This window comes from Sceloporus occidentalis, unplaced genomic scaffold, assembly GCF_023333645.1.
Source record: "Sceloporus occidentalis isolate IW3139 unplaced genomic scaffold, rSceOcc1.0.p SCAF_67, whole genome shotgun sequence".
Classification (NCBI taxonomy): domain Eukaryota; kingdom Metazoa; phylum Chordata; class Lepidosauria; order Squamata; family Phrynosomatidae; genus Sceloporus; species Sceloporus occidentalis.
The window spans coordinates 4,934,956-4,959,450 of record NW_028317047.1 but is presented as its reverse complement, the minus strand read 5'-3'; the positions used below and the strand labels follow the sequence as shown (position 1 = coordinate 4,959,450).

Genomic DNA, 24,495 nt, shown 5'->3' with positions numbered 1-24,495 from the left:
GCAAACGTAAAAACGTAGAATCTATTTAGCAGGTTTTTTTAATTAGCTTTTTTGATGAGAAACATTTTTCAAATAAAAGTGAAGAAGGGTACAAAAAAAACTCCAAAAAACATCCTGGTTGTTCCCTGCCAAAGTCAATTACAGCTGAAAATCTCTGGATAAACTAGATGGATCTCTATAAGCTTGGCACATTTAGCCACTGGGATTTTTGCCCATTCTTCAAGGCAAAACTAGTCCAGCTCCTTGAAGTTGGATGGGAGCCGCTGGTGTACAGCAATCTTTAAGTCGTACCACAGATTGTAAATTGATTGAGGTCTGGGCTTTGACTAGGCCATCCCCAGATTTTTAAATATTTCCCCTTAATGGGTGCCCCTCTCTTGGCCGGTTTATTGTGATTCCATATTCTTTCCATTTCTTAGTAATAGATTTAATGGTACTCTGTGGGATGTTCAGAGTTCTGGATATTTTTTTTATAACCCATCCCTGATCTGTACTCCTCACAACGTTGTCCTTGACCTGTTTGGAGAGCTCCTTGGTCTTCATGGTGCCGCTTGATTGGTGGTGCAATGCAACAAAATGGGATAAATGCCAAGGGAGTAAATGCTCTGAAAAATACCCCTAGTCTTATATTCGAGGTTGTCTTATAATCAGACCTCAAATTGAGGTCTGACTATAAGACTAAGATCCAGATCCCCTTCATAGAAGCCCCGGCGGAAGTGCCCGCAGCAGCGGAGGTTGTCTGCACGCTGGTGAACATTGTGACAAGATCTTCCGGTGCTCAGTCATAGAAGCCCCAGCAGAACTAACAGGCAGCAGCGCTGTCTACGCTCATCGCGCAGACATCACCCGGGAGACTGAAGCGCGGGGGACAAGTCTAGGGATTCACTGGTAAGTCGTCGAGGGGCAGAGTGGCATATGGGGGGTATAAGGCATATCAGAGAGGCAGGGTGGCATATAGGGGGGTATAAGGCATATCTGGTTTTTCAAAAATATGGTTGATGGGGGTAAATTAAATTAGCCAGCTTCAAAGATAGCCCTTATAGAAGGGTATTAGGCATATCCGGGGGCAGAGTGGCATATAGGGGGGGGATAAGGCATATCTGAGGGGCAGAGTGGCATATAGGGGGTATAAGGCATATCTGGGGGCAGAGTGGCATATAGGGGGCATAAGGCATATCTGGAGGCAGAGTGGCATATAGGGGGTACAAGGCATTTCTGGGGTAGAGTGGCATATAGGGGGGTATATGGCATATCTGGGAAGCAGAGTGGCATATCAGGGAGGAAGAGTGGCATATAGCGGGGTATAAGGAATTTCTGGGAGGCAGAGTGGCATATAAGGGGGTATAAGGCATATCTGGGGGGCAGAGTGGCAAGCCTGGGGGTAGATGTGTATAACTAGTGGGCAGGTTGGCAAATAAAAGGAAATAAAAAATCATTTTTATCATAGTTTTTATTAAATATGAAAAAATAGTTTACATGTGAATTAATATTTACTAGTAAAACTTTTTTCCTATAGGGTAGTCTTATATTCAAGCTTTTTTTTTTTTTCCTAAATTAATATTCAAATTTTGGGGGGGTCGTCTTGTAATCGACCAAATACGGTAGATAGCACTAATTATGTCTGGTTCGGGCTCTTTAGGTGCATGATTAGACAAATACATTTTTTGTAATTGTAATTTGGATATCAACTTTTTTTCCTGAAATCCGGTTCTCAAGGAAAGTGGCATTGCCCAGTGTTTTAACAGTGAGTAGTTTAACTATTATCCAATTAACGTATGCAATGACACATTAATGTATTAAGAGCCTAAGTCGTGTGTTTGAAGGCTCAAGACAGAGGCCTAGTTCGATGGTAGCACGATTTACACAAAAATGTAAAGTCTTTGCCGAAGAAGCACTGGCAAAAAATGGCTAGGGTCCCGCTCGGACCAAGTCCCTAATTAAATCTTCCCCTGATATGTTGTCCCTGATATGTTTTATTCTGGGGCTCAACAAAGTCCAGAAGCAAGACTGTTCAGACTTGTAGCAACATGAGATAATTGCCTAGAAAATAGAAACAAAATATGATGTGAGATAAGAACCATTTGACAAATCTAGTATGCTCATTCTGTTGTTCTATTATTCCTTTATTCTCAACACATTAAACATTACTTCAAATTGTTAGTAATACATTGCTTTACAACATATTTCATCTTAATCTATTTAAAGTGTAAAGCAGATTGAGTTTAATAAAATAGTTTTTTTCCACATTGTGGATGCAATAATTACACTTGATTGTAATTACTATATTTCAGACTATACATACTTGAACCATTATGCAGTATGTTTGTGAGTAAAAATATACTTTTATTACACTTGGAAGAAAATTCTCTTCAGTGAAGGCCAAGCATATACACATCTGGAACTGTTCTTTCTCTTGAAAAGCAGTTTGATCTCAGGGGAGAACATGATTCAAGTTGTAAGAAAATATATACCTGTGTTGCCCAGGTGCTTGTCTGACCTTTATCTAGAAATAAGTAACTTCTCATCACTTGAAGATGTCTGAAATGCCTCCCCCTTGTATGGCTTGAACACCACAAGTGCACATTGTGCATTTTAATATGTGATAATATAACATGCATTTCAATCACTTTGGCTAATATCCAATAGGGATAAAGGGAAGATGCAAGTTACTATTTCCCAGTGCTTATTTTCCACTAGACTTGCTTATCTTGTGCTTGGCACATCTTTCGGCTAATATAACAGCTTTCTGTTAAAAGCATCTGCAATAGATTTGTTTTAATTCACTGGCATGTTATTTTCTGAATAATTTGCAGCAGCTGTAAAGTTAGATAAGATACATGTATATGTTTTTGGGTTCTTTTTTTCTTCACAACATAGCATACACTTTACAAAATGCATTTGGTTTTCTGCTTAACGTGTTTTCACCAAGTTTGTGGGTAAGTTGCAGTCAGTTAAAACCTTTCAGTTCCCAAACATTACTACACATTTTGAAGGTCCAGGCCTGCCAAGTTACTCCTGCTACTACTGATGAATCGGCCATTAGTTATAAGAACTGATACGTTCACAAAGGCATTCTGAATCTTATCAGAATTCTGAGAATCTTTTGCTGCTTCACAATATTATCGATGCTCATTTGGCCTCTGGAATTTCATCTGAACTTATCCAGTGCTAGCAAAAGAATGGAAAACATTGTAACAGAAATATGTTTATACTATGACATTTTCTACTGCACTGTCTACTGTCATACTGGCGCCATTCTATTACTTACAAAACATGGACGTATTACGATGTTAGAAATTTTGTCCTAACAAAGCAGTTCTTTCAGGCTTAGCTGAGTAAAGATCAGATGATCCTATTCTTAACAAGATCAAAAGTATTTAGTCAGACGCTACCTTGTGAATACACTTTACAGGGACTATTGTGGCATGGTGATATCTTATCTCTGCACTGGCTTTGGAATGTAGACATTAAATGTGAGAGGATTACTTGATTTATGTAAGCACTGATAAACCCCACATCTCAATTCTGCTCATCATCCAAGCCACCTTTGCAGTTTGAGTGTTTTACAGTAAGCCCTATCTATCACTATTTATAAAATCTATCTTAATTCATTTAAAAAAAAAAATTGTACAGCTTTTGGAATTTAATTGTTCACGTTATAGGTCACAATAAAGGTGGAAAAAGTTCTGACATGATTTATCTTTGTCTCATTCTTTAACATCACAAGAACCTGGCATTTTAACAGGGGTGTGTAGACTTTTTATATCCACTGTACCTGGTTTTATTAATTAAACTAAACAATTGTCACATGTTTAAAACATTTTAACAAAGCATATTAACGTGTTTCTGGTTTAAGTGGCGTTTTTGGACCCCAGAGTGCTCTTTATTTATTATTATTATAATAGCTTTTATTTTTAAAGCGCCAACAATCTACGCAGCGCATAATACAATACATATATTCAAGGGGTATGACAAGTCGAGAATTGACAGACTAAGACAAACCGATACATTAGGACAGTAATCAAGCCATCCAATGTTTGACAGTTTATCAATTCATGTCTTGAGAAATTCATGAACAGGGCCGGATTAAGGCATAGGCCTCGACCAGCTGGGGGGCCTCGCAACAGCACGGGTTTGCCATCAGGGTGATCACATGTCCCGGATTGGCCGGATTTTTTTTGACCCGTAGTAGAGAGCGCCGAACGGTCGCTCATGAAGTTTTCAGCAACCCTTCGGCACCCCTCAGTCTCTTCCGAGAGGCCTCTAGCTCGGTCACAGTGCCTGCATGTCATTCACTGTCAGCAGTGAAGCAGCGTGCGGCAGAGCAGGGGGACAGAAGCCTCACGCTCCCACCGTGGGACTTCTAGAAGATAAGAACTACAAAGGGGGAGATAGTGGGAAGAGAGAGTTTAGTGATGGTTAGTAAGAATATTGAATTAATGTGTGGATGAATTGTCTGAATGAGTGAGAGAATGAATGAGTTAATGTGTGGATGAATTGTCTGAATGAGGGAGAGAATGAATTAATGTGTGGATGAATTGTCTGAATGAGGGAGAGATTTAATGATTGTGTGAACGAATTATGTGAATGAAAGTGTGAATTAAAAATGTATTGGCAGCAGGGTCTAATATTTATATATATTGACAGCAGGGGCTAATATTTATATAAGTCGGCAGCAGGGTCATATATTGATATATATCGGCAGCAGAGTGTAATATAAATATATGTCGGCAGCAGGGGCTATTATTAAAGAAACTGCCAGTTCAGCTGTTATTTTGAAATCATATTTCAATCATAGTCTTTACTTCAAAGAAATAAGTACACATTATGTAGTTAAAAATATATATACATCTGTGTGTGTGATCTCACGCTCTTCTTAGTGTGTCCCTGAATGGCAGAAGTAAAATGTGGTCACCCTGGTATATAAATCACACGTTACACTTCCTTGATGCTGGCAGTGCACAATAAATGAATACCGGCAATGCAAAAGGTTTTGTTTTTTTGTTGCGATGGGGACGCTAGGAAGCGTACCAAATATACAAATATATTTCCGGATGCCCCACACATAGCAGTGCACAGCGTGCACTGTGCGCATCAGCGCATGTGTGCCACCAGCGTTCAAGACAGGAAGCGTGCACTCAAATAGTGCAAATAAGACATGCAAAATAGAGTGATGCAAAAGTCACTTGACACTAGCTGCTATTGATCTCTTCGGTGACCATAGAAGTAGCAATTGGTGGAGTCAACAAATAACAATAACAACAAAAACAACAACAATAGATGACAGTCACATTGCACATAACTATATATCTAATAAAATGAGAAAATATAAAGTCATAGTAGGTATATTAAAATGAACATTTGTCAAGCGAATTATGCCCAATCCAATATTACTGGGGCCTCACAGTACCTGTAGCCCAGGGGCCTACAATGTCTAATCCGGCCCTGTTCATGAATGACCTGAAATGTCATATTCTGCTAGAACATGATGCAATACTCAATTGGTCCTTCAGCCTTTGCTTTTTGAAGAATATTGAGTACTGTACTTCACTTTCTGCAGTTTTCTTTGCTGAAATGGGTGCCAGGCTTTTTTGCAAGATTATTGTGAGGATACAGGAACAGTTCTCCTGAAACAGCTCAGAATATTGCTCAAACCTAGCACACTGTAAAATGGAACAATATGAGTGCTAATCTGTGCCTCTTGGGTGCAGTGTTCTGTGTCACTCGCTTACAAATTGTTACTTCTTTCCTGTAATCAATTTTCTCCGTCTCTCAGCAGTCATAAATAGAATGGATTCATTTCAAATGCATTTTAATAAGGAATTTACTTTGTTCATTTAACCTGTGCATTTCTTTCCATCAACTGATTTACTGCGTTATGGAACCTGTCTTTGGAGGCTTGCGACATAATAGTAGATCTTTCGTTAAACTAAAAAGTATCATATGATATGTTAACTCAACAGTGTTATGCTCCACTGCCCTGTCTTACATTTGACAGTTAATGTATTAAAAAATACTTTTTAAGATGTTTGTGTGTATATATATATATATATATATATATATAAAATTTCCTTTAAGTCATGGTCAAATAAAATAATGGTGTTAGATAAGGACAAAAATCCCTTAACATTATGGTTCAATTATTTAAAGTTGAATTATGTATGTGAATCATATTTAATTATTACAGGTCATCATATTTGTTGTATGTTCATTGTGCAGGTAACTGGTATAGCAGATGCTGCTGAGGAATGCCAACGCAAATTGTTCAGAGGCTTCACAAGACTCAAGAGTGCTACACAGCTGATTGTTTTGCTTATAGGACTATGGCAGAAGCTTAGCAAGGACCAGGTGGCCATTTTGGAAGCAACATTTTTACCATTACACAAAGACAATCAAGAGCTGGTAAGACACAGGGTGTTTATGTTTTCTTAACCTTTGTTGTAGAAGATTATTTGTATTGAACTAACAGCATATGTATTTTGTTAGATGTACATGTTTTGTTTTTTTTTAAATGCATATTTTTTTTATCTGTGCCCGAGACCAAGAATGTTAGCTTTGTTTTAAGAGGGGGTTTTTGAAAGCTGTCCAAATGTGTTTACTTCATTCTACCCCCTGTTTCCATATACACCATACAGACAAAAGTATTGGGACACATGACCATTACACCAACATGGACTTTTACAACATTGCATTCTAAATACATAGGTATTAATATGTAGTAGGTCCCACTTTGTAGTTGTAACAGCTTCTTCTGGGAAGACTTTCCACAAGATTTTGGAGTGTTTGTGTGGGAATTGTTGCCCATTCATCCAGTAGAGCATTTAGGACCAGGTTTTAGCATCTTTGAATGTATTTATTAAAACATATTAGAGCTTGCATATCTGCAAAAATGCTTTTGAAGACATTGAGAGTAAAAAGTGAGGTTCTGTTTTACCTTCCTAAAGTTGAGTTCACTACCAGATGCCAAAACCAGCTCAAATAATAAGTACCCTGTGCTGAGCTTACCTTCTATCACCAATTTCAACCACAAGAAAAGGATAATTTGATGATGTGGTAAAAACATTAGCTGTATTCATAATTGCACTGTTCTGTACTTATGTGCAGTGAATTGTAAATAGTAGGTTTGATCCCATTGTTCAAAAAATAGGCGCATTGAAAGTATAGATGTACTCAATAAATTTGCCATCTTACTATATCAAAAATGTCCTTTTGTAGGCAACTTGCAGGAAACTTGAATGTAAAAAGTCTAAACTGGCCATCAGCGATTAGCCCAACATGAGATGTTTCTTGATCCGCTGACTACTTTAATGCCAAGATAACATTTAAATAACATTCCTAATGAAATATTTATGCAATTGATAATCTGTTTTACCTTTCATTATTTCTTGTTTTCACTACCCATGATATCATAGACATTTTAATGATCTTTTAAACCTTAAAAAATATATAAAGCATTTCTTGCCACTGATTGCTTGAAGCTGTCATTCAGTGGCAGGAAAGTGCTCCAATTCAAAGCAATAGGAGAATATTCACACATGTGCTCTGAGGTCTAAACATATGCGTGCATGTAGCAATCGCCAGAGCCGAGGTAACTACCTGGAGATGTGTTCAGCTGAACACGTCTCCTGCAGGGCATTTAGCTAGGGGGGTGGGAAAAAAGGCAAATTCATTTGCTGGGATTCTGTAGAATTCCCCCATGCATTTCCAAAATGAACCGCATGAAAATTAAAAGGAACCATGCATTTACCATATGCATTAAAATCCATATGATGGTAGAGTGCCCTAAAAGTTTAAATTGTGATCAATTAATCCAGTAGCTGTGCTACTAAATCATTTGTATTGAATGTCTTGCTCCATGTTCATAAAAGCCAATATGAATACCTTTGAAATCTGAATGTAATTTAAGCAGTCGGTTTGCAACAAGCCCCGCTCCAGACATGTTGACCGCATCCACAAACGTAATTAATTTGTCAAACTTAAAACAGTTTACAGTTTCCCACAAAAAGCACTTAAGTGAAGCTTTGGTGAAAAAGAAAAGAAGCTCTTCAGATATCTGTTTATTCTGCTCCAGTATTTTTTTTTTTTTTCTTGTGTGCTTTTGTTGATTGAATGTACCAAAGCAAAAGGGAAACCATGTTAGATCAATGGATTAAAAAAGAAAACATAGAAAATATGTCTAGTGAAAGAGAGGCAATATTCTATACAGTACCAAACATTATTACATCTTTTATATTTGCCCTCGTGTACGTGATTGTATCTTTACAGTTTCCTTAACTCTCTTGCATTGCATCTAAGACCCACAAGTTTTAGATTATACCTATTTGTTCTAACAGTTTCCATCCTGTACTTTAATCCCTTAATGTAATTAAATGTTTCTATCGCATCTCCTCTCTCTTCTTCTTTCCCCCAATATATACGTATCCTGCAAACTAGTGACCATTTTAGTAGCCCCTCTCTGAACTCTCATATGTGCGTGTGTGTATATATATATATATATATATATATATATATAAAATCATGTTTGACTGTATATGTTATGGTTGTATATATTTGGTTGTTTTGTCTATTTCGGATGTTTACCAAGATAAAGTCAAGTTATAGTTAAATAATGAATATGGGCTTAAGGTGCTTAATGTGTAGCCCCCCTACTTTTTAAGGGACAATTGACTCAAAAGCTGTTTCGTGGACAGTTGTGGGCTATTCCTTTGTTGTTTCTTCATCAAATAAGCAGGTAAATGGTCTGGGGTTGATTCAAGGTGTGACATTCGCATTTCGAAGCTGTTAACCCACAACATGCGGTCAAAGGAGCTCTCAATGCATGTGAAACAGGGAATCCTTAAGCTTAAAAAAAAAAAAAAAAAAAAAAAAAAAAAAATCCATCAGAGATAGTAGGAACATTAGGAGTGCCCAAATCAACAGTTTGGTACATTCTGAGAAAAAAAAAGAAAGCACTGGTGAGCTCTGCAACTCAAAAAGGCCAGGACTTCCACAGAAGATGGATGATAGTAAGATCCTTTCCATGGTAAAGAAAAACCCCTTCACACCATACAGCCAAGTGAAGAACATTTTCCAGGAGGTAGGTATATCATTATCCTAGTTAGTCTGCCATAAAGAGAAGACTTCACGAGAGCAAATACAGAGGGTTCACCACAAAGTACAAACCATTCGTAAGCCTCAAGAGTAGAAAGGCCAGATTAGACTTTGCCATAAAAAACATCTAAAAAAAAGCAAGCCCAGTTCTGGAACAACATTCTTTAGATGAAACTAACTTCAACCTGTACCAGAATGATGGGAAGAAAAAAGCATGGAGAAGGCTTGGAACGGCATGGACTCCCCTAGACCTCTAAAGGTGTGCTGTGGACTCTGGCAACAGGTTGTTATCAACACAATCCTTTAACTCATGTAAGTTGCAAGGTGCTCCATGGATGCATCCTGTTGCCATAAGTTCTCCAGATAAGCGATGAACATGCAACCGGCTATCCACGTGATGTAAACGACAACGTGATTCATCAGACCAGGCCACCTTCTTCCATTGCTCTGTGGTCCAGTTCTTATGCTCTCATGCCCATTGTTTGGCCTGACTGGCCCCCAAACACAACAAACTGTGATGTTCTGTATGTTTTGACGCCTTTCTATCAGAGCCAGCATTCATTTTTTTCAGCAATTTGAGCTAGAGTACCTCGTCTGTTGGATTTGACCACACTTCCCAGTCTTTGCCCCACACATGCATCAGTGAGCCTTGGCCGCCCATGACCCTTTCACGGGTTTACTGCTTTTCCTTTTTAGACCACTTTTTATAGGTACTGACCACTGCAGACCAGGAACATCCCACAAGAGCTGCAGTTTTGGAGATGCTCTGATCCAGCCATCTAGCCATCACAATTTGACAATTGTGAAAGACGCACAGATCCCTACGCTTGCCCATTTTTCCTACTTCTAACACATCAACTTTGATGATGTAATGGTCACTTGCTGCCTAATATATCCCATCCACTGACAGGTGCCATGATAACCAGATTATTAGTGTTATTCACTTCACCTGTCAGTGGTCCTAATGTTAGGGCTCGGTATATGTATGTGTATGTATGTGTATATATATATATATATATATATATATATATATATGTAGTAGAAGTATTATTAAACACTCATCGACAGACACCAGAAGGCTTGTTTTTCCTCAGAAATCTCATGGTGCTGCCACAACCACAAGGCATTCTGGGTAGGCGCATGCAAATAAGGTTAACAATTATCACCTTTGCCTCTATATCCACTTTATACATGGATCCCTTGAAAGTAATTGCCTGCTGTACAAGACAGCCTTTAGACATAGATATATTTAATAATAAATAATGCTTCTACTACCCCTTAATTTTAGGTGGAAGGGTTTTCAATCACCTTTACCTGCCATAACTTTTGTTATTGGTATTTCTCGTGCTTCTCCAAGCCTCAAATAGTGAGCGAGTATCACAACCTCATGCTGACGAGTCCTGTTAAGGACAAAACAGCTGTCCATGAGGGGTAATCTTGCTACTGCACCTCTTAACCCGGGTTCTGTCTAAAGGCTGTCTTGCACAGTGGGCATTTACCTTAAAGGGATCCGTGTATAAAGTGGATATAGAGGCAAAAGGTAATAATTGTTGACCTTATTTGCATTTGCCTACCCAGAATTCCTTGTGGTTGTGGCAGCACCATGGGATTTCTGGGGGAAAAACAAGGACATACAACAGATTTGCAATGTTGACTCAAATAAAATACATTTATTTTTCTATTAAGTCCTGAGAGTGTGCCAGTATTTCTGAATTCTTTATATCGCTGGTCACTGGAGGCACTCGGACAGTTTAACATATGGTGAATATAGTATGCTGATCACCATAAACTATATAATACGTTTAATTTGCATATTGAAAATATGTTTACATAAGAATCAATGCCCTTATGACATCAGAATTCCTCAGGTAATATTGTTGGGCAGTAGTTTGTGTCAATAAACAAATGCATTGGAAGTGTAAATTACCCATTTACCGTGGTGTTCATTTATTAAATTTCTGCTTCCTAGAGTTTGACGCCAAATAGTAACAATAATGCTTTCTTTATACTAAGGTTTATAATAACAATTGATTAATAGTAACTTGAATAGTTCTTATTGTAGCTGTGCTGAGACGATTTGGCAAAGTCAAGCATGAAAATATCTTCAGGATATAACTTTTACAAAGAGAGTAGCTTTTCATTATTTCTTCTGTTCTTTATTTGGAAAAACCTAAGACAGATATGCTTTATATGTATTTAGCAAAAAAGTGTACCCAACACTTTTAATAAGATTTTGAAAATAAATGAACCAATTAAATAAGCTGGAGAGGCATATATCGTTTTGCACCAAAAAGCTCTTATGTTGAGCACATAAGCTTATGTTCTTAAAATGTTTAATCAATACAAATAATACACCATTTCCTTCTCCTATGACAACAAATCAATGAAAATCCTGCATTTGTATCACATGACCACAAGCTACAGTCAAGCATTTGTTGAGAAAATATAAACAGGGCAGAATTTGACATGATTCATATTTCAGGACTCAAAACCGTGTTATTAAGGTTACATTCAGCATGTAGAGACCTGCACATTTCACAATAAGACTGTAAGCGCAAGTTATTTAATATTTACATATTTAAGTACTTAAATATTAAAGAAAATTCTTTAGTATGCATCTATGTTATGGAGAAACTCTAGCTCCTCAGTCTGATTTTTCACACCAGTCTTGGCTACTTAAAAAGACGTGCATTGGCAGGAAACCATTCCAACTAAAATCAGTGGGAAAGCCAAGTCTAAATCCCTCCATGCATTTGCAAGGGGGATGAAAATATAAATGAGGCTATAAGGGACATATTGTATTGTATCACAACATAAGGGACATATTGTACCTTTAAACACTACATAAACATGTAGTGGTAGCTATGATAAGTCAGAGACATATTAAAGAGTGCTTGAGATCATCATGGTCTCTGCCTTGCAGTGAATTCCTACAAGTCTGGTTGTGGTTTTGTCACAATTACCATGATGGTTTAACTATTTTTATATGTTTACAGAAGAGAATTTTAGCCTCTGGTCTCAGAACCTGTGCTGAGTTTTTGTTACATCATTGAAAATTGCATATCAGGCTATCTCATGTCAAGAACAAAAAGAAAAATAGCAAGGACTCGTATGCCTTAACCTAGAATCTTCTCCCTAAACAGGATATGTGATAGTTATACTCTCAAGCTCATTGAGTGTAATTGCTTTAAAAGCTTCTGTGTTTTCTTGAATTTACCTTGGAATGTTTAACATTTGATAATGTTTATACATATAATGGATTTTTTTATGTAATATAATGTTTGAATGATAGTATGTTTCTTGCTTCAAAAAACTACAGGTCATTCTTTAAAAAATGGGAGATTTGGTTTGCTTGCCCGTAATCTAGTTTCATTGCTCGGGACTGATGAAATAGTCCCAGAAGTGGCTCTCCTTGTTAGAAATCTATGCATTCTTTAACCTAAATGTAAAATCACATTAGGTATAAGTAAAACGTGTGAAAGGAATGTGTGTTTTAACAATGCGAGAGAACTACTAGAGCGTCTCTCTAGAACTCTTGTATGATTTAGTAGCTGCATGAGATCTATAGATATATCCTTGTAGAGTTTGCCATAGACGGTAATCACTTCTAGCTGATATTGTAAAAATGATATAAAGACTCCGCCCCTACCTACACGTTGATCTTCTACTCTTCTTCCTCCATTGTTTCAAGAAGAAGAACCTACAGCACCTAAATTCAAACATCTGTCATCGATTGGTGGTGTATGTATGTTTGCTTTGTATAATAAATCTATTTAAGAAGACATACAAGCTGTGAGTACCACTGAACAACATGCAGTCATGTGCATGTACCTCTAGCTTCAGCTAGCTAGTGTTAATGAATACATCATCAGAAAAATACTGACAAACATGAGATTCATGGAAGAAACAAATGCTCTGAAAAACATGAATGCCTGCGTCGAGTTTGCAAAAAAAGCACCTGCTCCTTCTCAAGAGGTCTAGAACAGTACTTTGACAGATGTGTCAAAAGTGGAACTTTTTGGGGGACTTGGACCCTGTTACTTATGGCAAATCATACCAGTGGCCAAGCGTGGGTAATGGTAGTGTCATGGTTTGTGATGCTTTGCTATATCAGGATCTAGAAAACATGTTATCATTGCAGAAACCACACATAGTGTTTTGTACCAGATTCTGCAGGAGATGTCCATCTCTCCATCAGCCATAGTATCACAATGGAATGGCATGACCTGGGCTCCGTTAAAGCTGTTCTGTATGAAGAAATGAGCCAGTTTTACTCTTAGACTGATCAATAACTACAGGAAGCATTTGGATTCTAGTTATTGCTGCTAAAAGTGGCATAACCAGGGTTTGTGAGAGAGGGTGTGACAGAGCCTGTCCTGTGTGTGTTTGACTGGCTGTCGGTGTGGCAGAGCCTGTCCTGGTTTGTGAGTTTGGGTATGGCAGAGCCTGTCCTGGTGTGTGTGTCGGTGTGGCAGAGCCTGTCCTTGTGTCTTTGACTGGCTGTCGGTGTGGCAGAGCCTGTCCTGGTTTGTGAGTTTGGGTATGGCAGAGCCTGTCCTGGTGTGTGTGTTTGGGTGTCACTGTCGCAGAACCTGTCCTGGTGTGTGTGTTTGGGTCTCGGTGTGGCAGAGCCTGTCCTTGTGTGTGTGTGTCTGGGTGTCGGTGTGGCAGAGCCTGTCCTGGTATGTGTGTGCTTGGGTGTCGGTGTGGCAGAGCCTGTCCTGGTGTGTGTGTTTGGTGTCGGTGTGGCAGAGCCTGTCCTTGTGTGTGTGTCTGGATGTCGGTGTGGCAGAGCCTGTTCTGGTGTGTGTGTTTTGGTGTCGGTGTGGCAGAGCCTGTCCTGGTGTGTGTGTGTTTGGATGTCGGTGTGGCAGAGCCTGTCCTGGTGTGTGTGTTTGGGTGTCGGTGTGGCAGAGCCTGTCCTGGTGTGTGTGTTTGGGCGTCAGTGTTGTAGAGCCTGTCCTGGTATGTGTGTCTGGGTGTCGGTGTGGCAGAGCCTGTCCTGTCATCTTTGGTCATCTGTTTCCTGGCACTTTACTCACTATTTATTTTTTACTTACCAGAGATAAAATGTCCTCCTGAATATGTAGTCACTTCAGAGGACAAAACATTCTAGGCCCAGAAATCAGTGAAAGGAAAAGTAAAGGTTTTGTGTTATTTTCTCTATTTTAATATGCGTATTTTATCAAAAAGCGTTTGTCTCAGTAAATTGTGGCTTTAGGCGTCCCGTGTATGATTACTTTTTTTAGTGCACTGAGTACTCCCAATCCTGTCACATTTCATCAATATGCATTAGAAAATCAGGAAAAGATGGGCATGGATGGTGGGCTGATTTGGTGGTGCAATGGGCCACTAGACTTGCCCCCTCCCCTGCCCCATGGGTATTTAAAATGCTAGTATTTAAACTTATTCCATGCCAGGCTTTTTGGTACAACAGCCCCATACAATTATCCCTTCTTCACCAAACTTTACAGTTGGCACAATGCACCTGCTAAAACCCAGACTCACCTATCAGACTGCCAAACAGAGAAGCTTGATTAATCACTGCAGAGAACACATTTTCTTTGCTCCAGAGACCAGTGATGGCATACTTTACACCACTCAATCCGACACTTGACATTGTACTTGGTGAAGTGAGGCTTGCATGCAGCTGCGCAGCCATGGAAACCCATTCCATGAAGCTTTCGCCTTAATACTGATATTGTCAGTGGAAGTTTTTAACTCTTCAGGGATGAAATCAGCAGAGTTGGCTACTTTTACATACCATGCGTCTCAGTACTCATTGACCCCGCTCTGTAACTTTGTGTGGTCTTCTGCTTTGTGGCCAAGTTGCTGCTCTTCCTAAACTCTTCTATTTTCCATAATACCACTTACAGTTGACCCTCGAATATCTGGCAGGGGAGAATTTTTTAAACTCACTTATTGCAAAGATGAGCATGCCAATTTTGACTCAATATCATTTTGCCACCAAGCCTTCCCAAGTTCTCGCATCCATTAAAGAACGAGCAACCTGAATATAAATTGAAAATGCCTGTGTGAACCCCTTTACTATCAAGCAATTGATATGATTCAACCCTAAACCAAAATTACCAAAGATGATACCTACCACATCACTATCGCTTAGGACATGGGACACAAAACCCAAGAAACTCCTCAATTACATTAGAAGTTAAACATATAGTGCCCAAAGGTCCACCACAACAATCATCTTTTGCAAGACTTTGCATGCCAAAACCTACAAAATTAATCACTGCTTCTCAAAGGTACCATTCATGTTGCACTGGGAAAACGGAATGAATAAAGAGTTCACGGAAAACCAATGGTCGCAAGCCATTACCAACTTTCTGGGCACATCAAGAAGCTCCAAACACTGGGAAATAAATACTGTACAGATGGTACTTTGTTACAGCTAGATTGAAAAAAGCCCATATAGACAGCAATCCGTGCAATAACTCAAGAGATTGTTGAATTTCTGCTTGATATAGGCTTGGTGACAGCTCTTCTGGGCATGTTTTCAAAATAATGCAACACCCACACAAAGCACTTCATAATGCATGTAACCACAGGGGCAATATATTAATAGCCAAAAACTGGTCAATCAGAGTGCCAGGAGTCCTAGAACCTGGACTGTTGGATTTAACAGGCAACATGAGAAAAATGCACATAGATCCACCAACACCACAGCAACATACCTGAAAATAGGGACCCATTAAATAAAATGGAGAAACACAAAACAACAAACCAATGAACATCAGGAGCTATGATGCTTATCTCACAGACCTAAAGCAAATCGCTCTCATAAACTTATATTTCCAACCCATTGCTGTGCCATTTCCTTTACTATTTTTCTATATAGACTTCATAAGATCATGTTTAGTTATGCACCAAAAATACATGCAAATTGTACTGTGAATAAAATGGAATGTTACCCAATGTACATGTAAAATTGTGTAAAAAAAAAAATATCTAAAAATAAAGGAAAAAATAATGACACCATTGGAAATGTCCAAATAGCCAATCTTCATTAAATAATTATCTCTAGCAAGTGTGGAATTGAAGTAAATCACAAAAGTTTAATCATATGATAAAGTCTTCACAAAAGGTTAGCGGTAATGAGATCAACTCAAATAGCCTAAAGTACTCACTCTAGAAAACATATAAATATATCTAGGTTGAGAGATTCTCATGCAGTGTGCACCAAAGCAATGCCCATAGTCCAAATATAATGATGGTACACAGGGCCACCATCACACGGGTAGGACTGGTACTAGTGTTCAGGGCCCGGCCGCCCTGCTCTCTCACCTTGGCTTTAGGGAAGCGCCCAGCAGGGTCACCTAAAGTGCATCTCACCCTTAGTAGAGACACTGGTGTAAAGGAGATCCCGTGAGCGACTATCACATCTCCCTCAACCCCCCTGTATATATATATACCAATAGGCTGCCCTGATATAATTTCCCTGCGCTTCAGACATAGTATGTAAGGACCTTAAGGGAGCAGAAGAGCTTACACAGCCAACCCCTCCTGAGCCAACAAAGGTAGGTTGTAAGTGTAAATAAATATGTTAGTGTGTATAAGTATGTTGCTGTATGATTGTGTGTAAGTAAAGATGTTAGTCTGTGTAAGTGTATTACTGTATGTTTGTGTAAGTATGTTACTGTATATGTATGTTAGTATGTTACTGTGCGTGTAAGTACATATGTTTGTCATCTGTTCCTTAGCAGGTCTCAAATTTGTGTAAATACAACCTCAGATGAACAACAAAACATGGCGTATTACATAGTGTTATGCTTTGATCAACAAAAATAAAACCAAATGGAGAATCCATGTTTGAAAAACTAAGAACACCCTTATTGCTTCCATAGGAATTAAGATGCTAAGTAGTAGATAGGTACTGCTAATCAAATGCCCTTGATTAATTGTTCATGAGCAAGTGTGAAGCGACTGTTGCTGCCCATGAATCTGGGAGGGTTATAAATCAGTTTCCAAAGAATTTAAAGTGCATCATTCCTCTGTAAAGAGTTCATTACTTTTATGAAGACTTTATCATATGATAATTAGATTATTGTTTAGAGAATATTGGATACTGTACATTTGGGCATTCAGTTTCATTTATTTTTACTTTTTTTTTCCACACGCACGTTGCATTACAATGGACAACATTCATGTAATGATCTAAAACATGAGCTCTTACCTCAAATTTAGTTTTTAACTAATATTATATTTTATCGGACATCTAATACTTGCAGTGTCAAGCATATGCAGAAAGCAGAGACCAGACAAATACCTTTAACAGCCATGCAATTCAGCCTGCTGATTCAGAGGCTATACAAAAAAGTAGAACAACTAAATGGTAACAACTGCCAGCTGATCCATTATTTAATGTGGTATGTCATTGTTCGCATATAAAGATTTTGTGCCAAATACAAGCTAGTGATACCATGAATGGTATCCTTAGTTTGTCCCTGCAGACTTTCAGGAGACAATTTTCACCTCTAAACTGCCAACATAACCATCTTTTGTTTGCATTGCTCTTCCAGGGCTCCTATCATCTGTCAAGCAATGTTCAGAACAATGTGCCTTTTACATGTAGAGTGAACCATAAGCTCATTTGTCTTCATTTATATTTTGGCTGAAAAAAAGGCCTTGATGCTGTAATTTCCAACCCAAATAATGCCTTTCCTTTCACTTGGCATGTTTATGTTTACCTTCTGTTGCATGTGTTCCTCTTTCATCTACTTAATAAAGATATTCAAAGGCACCTTTGATCAGTATGGTATTGAGTAGCACATACCTGTCAGAAATGTCCTGCCATATTATGGGATTATATTGTAATTAAAACCTTAAGAGTATATGTAAACTGAGGGAAACCTAATTTTCAATTATGTATAAAGACCTTTTCTTACCATACAGAGCTATGTTTATACGTTAGTGATTTATGTCTCCGCTGAATTCACGCACATATCCATGTTAACAGTAAGTCAACACTATGAGAAATATTTTAAGGATTTCTTTTTTCTTAAGTAAATTTTTCAGTTTTAATATTTTTTTGTGCCTGTCTTCCCAGTTCATTATTTCTCTTATTTATAGATAAAATACCCCTCGTCTTATAATCGGGGTCGTCTTATAATCAGACCTCAAATAGGTCTGACTATGAGACGACTAAGATCCAGATCCCCCGCAGCTGCAGGGGACCTGGATCCTCCTGTCTCCCCCGCCCCACTTACCGGTACTTCTGAGTCCCCGGTGTGTAGCTGGGGCAGCGTGTAGATGTCTACGCGATTCGTAGACAACTTCCGCTGCAGCCGGAAGGAGGCGTGGCTAGCAGCGGGGGTTGTCTGCGTCCATTGCGCAGACCTTCCCCGGCTGTCAGAGATCAGAGTTCCCCGCACCGGTGCGGGGAACTCTAAACTCTGACAGTCGGGGAAGGTCTGCGCGATGGACGCAGACAACCCCCGCTGCTAGTCACGCCTCCTTCCGGCTGCAGCGTAAGCACGTGGGATCTACACGCTGCCCCGGCTACATGACAGGGAAGTCAGAAGCACCGGTAAGTTTGGGGGGGGGGCGGGGGAGTGTTAAATGGGGGGCATAAGGCATTTCTGGAGGCAGAGTGCTCTGTGAAATGCCTTTTAACCCCCTTAATGCCACTCTGCCTCCTGAATGCCTTAAACCTCCCTATATGCCACTCTTCCCCATAATATGCCTTTTAACCCTCTAAATGCCAGAGTGGCATATAGGGGTATAAGGCATTTCTGGAGGCAGAGTGGCAGATAGGGGGTCAAAAGGCATATCATGGGGCACAGTGGCAGATAGGGGGTCAAAAGGCATATCATGGGGCACAGTGACATATAGGGTTAAAAGGCATATCATGGGGCACAGTGGCATATAGGGGGTATAAGGCATTTCTGGGGCAGATGTGCATAACTGGGGGGCAGGTTGGAAAATATAAGGAAATAAAACCAAAATATTTTTCTCAATCATAGCTTTTATTAAAAAAAAAATAGTTTAGATGAATTAACATTTACTGGTAAAACGTTTTTCCTATAGGGTCGTCTTATATTCAGGCTTTTTCTTTTTTTCCTAAATTAATATTCAGATTTGGGGGGTCGTCTTATAATCAGGGTCGTCTTATAATCGAGCAAATACGGTACTTTTGAAATCTGATTCTGTTTTATTACGAATGGAAGACATTTTAATGGTTAAATACCTTCCTCATTTTAGTAAAATCAAACATAAATCTTTAAGCTTGTATGTTAAATATTGTTGTGAATATGTATGTGCCTCTAAACTACTATTACCTTTATGGTCAGAGTTATTTTGAGGACTCATGTAACACCTCTTTTCTGCCATTTTATACAAGAGCCCTATTTGGCTATTGCACATCTGGATCTGTATGCAGTCCTGATACTCAAGACATAAGCTCGGTTGTTAGGACTGTCCAGAGAATTTCTGTTAGCAGTTACCATAACTTGTAGAAACTTTCTACACACTGTGGGCTGATGAAAAGACTCAAGAGTCAACAAGGATTGTTAATGCATATTTATTAGTAGCAAATAACATCACAAAGGTAAAAGATTGCAGGAACGACTTGTTTCGCATACAAGTTCTTAATCGTAAACTACCATAAAACTAGTTATATCATAAGCTTCCCCGGAAAAAAAAAATGTTTAAAGGCTTAGAAGAGAAACTTGTATTTTGTAACTGTAGTAAGTGGAAGTCTTTTGAGACTTCCAAACCATAATCAAAGAAATTGGCAGCGAAGGTCTGTCTGGAACAAGTTATTTATTTATTTATGCATTTATTTATTTAACCTCATTTTAATTTTCTGTTATAAGCCATCTAAAGGTGCTAGAAATCCTGAATATGAAAATCTAGTAAGGATTTTCTTTCTAACGTAAATAATCTTCAGAAATGAGTCATGCACGCCAGTTCCTTTTTTGTTACGTTTAAACTGGCTTGTGGTGGAAAAAGCAATGTTACTAAAATTTAAGTTGGAAAAGGATAATGCAGGCAGGTTATAGTAAAAATAAATAAGAAAAGCCTTCAATATCTAATACTTTTTTGTTTACAGAAGATTTTTATTTCAGTATATTCTTTATTTTAAATTAATTTCAATGACGGTACAATGCAGCATAGAACATGGATAGATATTATATAAAAATATATGACTATCACTAAATTATTACACATACACATGTAGTACACATGTAGCAAAGGAAACAGTTTGTATATAATCTCATTAAATATAATGCTTTTCTCTTATCATGTCTACAAATTGGTTTCCATGGCAAAAAAACAGTATATATAATGTATACACACTTACTGGCCACTTTATTAGGTATACCTGTTCAATTGCTTGTTAACACAAATATCTAATCAGCCAATCACATGGCAGCAACTGGCATGTAGACGTAGTCAAGAAAACTTGCTGAAGTTCAAACTGAGCATCAGAATGGGGAAGAAAGGGCATTTAAGTGACTTTGAATGTGGCATGGTTGTTGGTGCCGGACGGGCTGGTCAGAGTATTTCAGAAACTGCTGATCTACTGGGATTTACACGCATAACCATGTCTAGGTTTTAAAGAGAATGGTCTGAAAAAGAGAAAATATCCAGTGAGCGGCAGTTGTGTCAGAGGTTAGATGAGAATGGGCAGACTGGTTCGAGATGACAGAAAGACAACAGTAACCCAAATAACCAGTGGTTACAACCAAGATATGCAGAATACCATCTCTGAATGCACAACACATCGAACCTTGAAGCAGATACAGCTATAGCAGCAGAAGACCACACTGGGTACCACTCCTATCAGCTAAGAACAGGATACCTGAGGCTACAATTCGCACAGGCTCACCAAAATCGGACAATGGAAGACTGGAAGAACGTTGCCTGGTCTGATGAGTCTCAATTACAGCTGCGACATTCAGATGGCAGAGTCAGAATTTGGCGTAAACAACATGAAAGCATGGATTCATCCTTCCTTGTATTAGTGGTTCAGGCTGGTGATGTAAAGGTGTGGGGGACATTTTCCTAGCACACTTTGTGCCCTTTAGTACCAATTGAGCATCATTTAAACGCGACAGCCTACCTGAGTATTGTTGCTGACCATGTCCATCCCTTTATAACCACAGTGTACCCATCTTCTGATGGCTCCTTTCAGCAGGATAATGCGCCATGTCACAAAGCTCACATCATCTCAAACTGGTTTCTTGAACATGACAACGATTTCACTGTACTCAAATGGCCTCCACAGTCGCCAGATCTCAATCCAATAGAGCACCTTTGGGGTGTGCAGCTGAGGAATCCGCAGCAACTGCGTGATGCCATAATGTCCATATGGATTAAAATTCCTGAGGAATGTTTCCAGCACCTTGTAGAAAGTATGCCACGAAGAAAGAAGACAGGTCCAACCCGTTACTAGCAAGGTGTACCTAATAAAGTTGCCAAACCATTCAGTTTGGCAAAATATTTGGGGAAATTTTTAATTTGGGAATTCGGGCAATTGAATTGCAATTCATCCAGTAGAGAATTTGCGAGGACAGGCGCTGATGTCATCCAAAGGTGTTCGATGGGGTTGAGGTAAAAGCTTTGTGCTGGCCATGGAACAGAAAACATAGCATTGCCCAAAATGTCTTGGTATGCTGAAAGGGACATATTTTCCCTTTTAGCCATTTTGTCACTTTTTGTTTGTATAAAGTTTCCACATAAACTATGAAGAAAAAATGAATACCAAATATAGCACTATAAAGCGAGTGCTACCCAACATATCAACAACGCAAAAAACAAATCATAGTAAAACACAAGAAAGAAAGCAAAGTCTGTGCTTGTGCTTCTGTGCACCACTTTCAATAGAATATGTATCAAGCTCAAATTACAAGAGAGTTGGAAGTCTGCCTGGACAGAAAAAAATAATCTGCTTCACACTCCAAACTGTTGCAGTAGCCAGCTGGAGATAATTATGTGATATCTGATAAACTCCTACTGTTAATAAACAGAAGTCTGAAGCACTAAAAGAAACAGAAGGAAGTATCAAGTCCTCAATTCAGGGGTAGTCTCTTATAATATTTCCACTGGCTTCTCCAGTCTCCATAATTTGCTTTACTATAAAGAGCGATACATAAGGCACTCAATAGTGTAGACTGGAGATGTATATTTATTACAAAACATAAACTCATACTCACAAAAGTGAAACATAGCAGAACTAAATGTTCTTGGAGGAGCGCCCTTAAGATAGCTTCATAAACAGTGATTTTTCCTTCATAATCATATACAGCTAATCTTGTTGATTGCTTCAAGCACCTGTTGAAAGTGTTAGGGTTTGGTCATAAATGTTACAGCAGGACAGTAAATTGATAAGCTATACTAGAGTTTTCATTTTGTGCCAGAGATCTCCACTTCCCTTTGACAAAATAGTTTCTTGCTTTGGAATCAGCTAGACACAGTTGCATGGACAGTCTATATATTTGTATATTTCCAGGGTCTACATTAGAAGTATACTGGAGAAATTGAATTAGGGGCTTGATTCTTTTATTTTTAACTAGGAAGTCTGTACTTTATTTGCAAATGTGAGTCACTAAGAGTATGTGAAGTTTTCTGCAGTCTTTTCAGTGAGATTATAAGAGAGTGCTTAACTCTGCATTTTCGGCTGTTAGGCAGTTTTCCCCTTCTAAACCGGTGTTGGTTTTAAACATTTAGGAAGTCTTTCCCAACAATCCAACAATGCATGCATTAGATCTGTTCCCCCAGAATATCAGTGTTCAAGCAGGGACATTAATTCTCTGCAACATAGAGGATTTGGATGACATGGTATCTTTGTTTTTAGAAAATGAGAAAATTAGACCAATTGAAAATGAATATCTACAAAACAAATTTGATTAAAAAAAATGGTATGTAGTTTTGGTAAACTGATTGAATATAAAAGCCGTAAGGGCAACAGTTGAATGTGGCATGAGGTGAGCCAAAGATCTTGTGTGTGTACCGGATAATACTATTGAAGCAGTTATATAAATTGAGCATATAATCAAAAAGGAAGATGCTCACACGAAAATGGGCAAAACACTATAGCTTTTATAGGCTGTCCAATGACTTTGTAAACAGTTTAATATAGATTCTTTGCCAGTAAAAAAAAGCTGTCAAAATACTGCAGCTCCAGAGCTGCAAAAGAAAAGCCCCTACTGCTGTCGGCATTTTGCACCACTTTTGTAACAGCCAATATTGAAGCAGCCAATTACTGGTGGGAAAGCAATCGTCAGGCATAGCCGTCCCGTGCCGCTCCGGTCCCGCTGCTGCCCTCCAAGGTCTGCTACAGTGGGATTCACTCCGATGACCTCCTTGATCTGCCACCACTTTTCTGTGGTAGCGAGCACCAGCTCCCTACCTGCTGCCTCGCAGACCACGAGGCAGACAGCAAGGCTGTGATTGCAACTTACTTGTGCACTATGACGTGCTTATATGACCTCAGGTGACCTAATTTGCCTCGTTCTCACTCCAGGTTGCCTAGATAATGCATTGCCTTGGTTCCTGATTTGGCTCCGCTCCTGTTCCTATTGACCCGGCTTGCTTGACTTGGCTTCTGGATTCTGATTCGGCTCTGATACTGTCCTCTGGTTCTGACCCAGCTCGTTTGACCATGTCTCATGTGGTTCCCCTGCCTTCAGTGCAAGTTGTGTGGTCGACTGAGGCCTGGCCTACCCTGCTTTATGGGATCCTCTTCTACGGCCATTACAGCAATCCGATTGAAAGCAATGAAAGTGCTTTATGCTGATGTACGATAGGGATCTAATAAGACCCCCTCAAACTCTTCAGCACTGTGTTTGGCTGGCAGTAAGTATGGAATCCATCTCCTGCAATGCAAGTAGGACATCTAATGGTTACTTTATCCCTTTAATTCCAGAAATGGTTTTAATTCCTGAGAATACTAAAGGAATGTTTGACACTTTGTCTTTAAACCTTAAACATCAATATAAAACTATTTGTTAGAAGATATCGTATAAAACACTCATGATAGTGTCTCTTTTAAAAACACAAGAAAAAAATGTATACTAGATGATGCGTAGAGAGCCTAAATTTGACAAACTCTGGAGTTATGGTCTTTGGGTATTGGACCTATTGCTACATTCTGCACACAATCAAACAAGGACTTTGCATTTGCAGCATGCTGTGATGTTGCTTTACTTTGCTGATGACGACTGTGTAGCTAGGTATGGTTTCATTGATCGTGCCTGGCTGGTGCAAGTTTTTGTGGAGCATCATACCTCAAACACTGAATTAACCTGGCCCACACAAGAAAATTATATAAATAAATGAAGACCTGAAGAACCAACATAAAATGTGTCTTATTACATTTCCATGTAAATGATGGGAATGACTACATATGAAATGATTGTCTAACCAAATCTGTACAAGGAGTGT

General features: G+C 38.9%; 1 protein-coding gene across 1 annotated transcript in view; it reads left to right on the top strand.

Annotated features, from left to right (window-relative positions):
- The window catches only part of LOC149286670 (protein PTHB1), a 269,256-nt gene that overhangs the window by 220,516 nt on the left and 24,245 nt on the right, over positions 1–24,495 (top strand). The window contains exon 19 of the mRNA XM_089493849.1: positions 6,220–6,402. Coding sequence (XP_089349975.1) covers positions 6,220–6,402 — 183 coding nt within the window. The remainder of the gene's footprint in view (positions 1–6,219; positions 6,403–24,495) is intronic.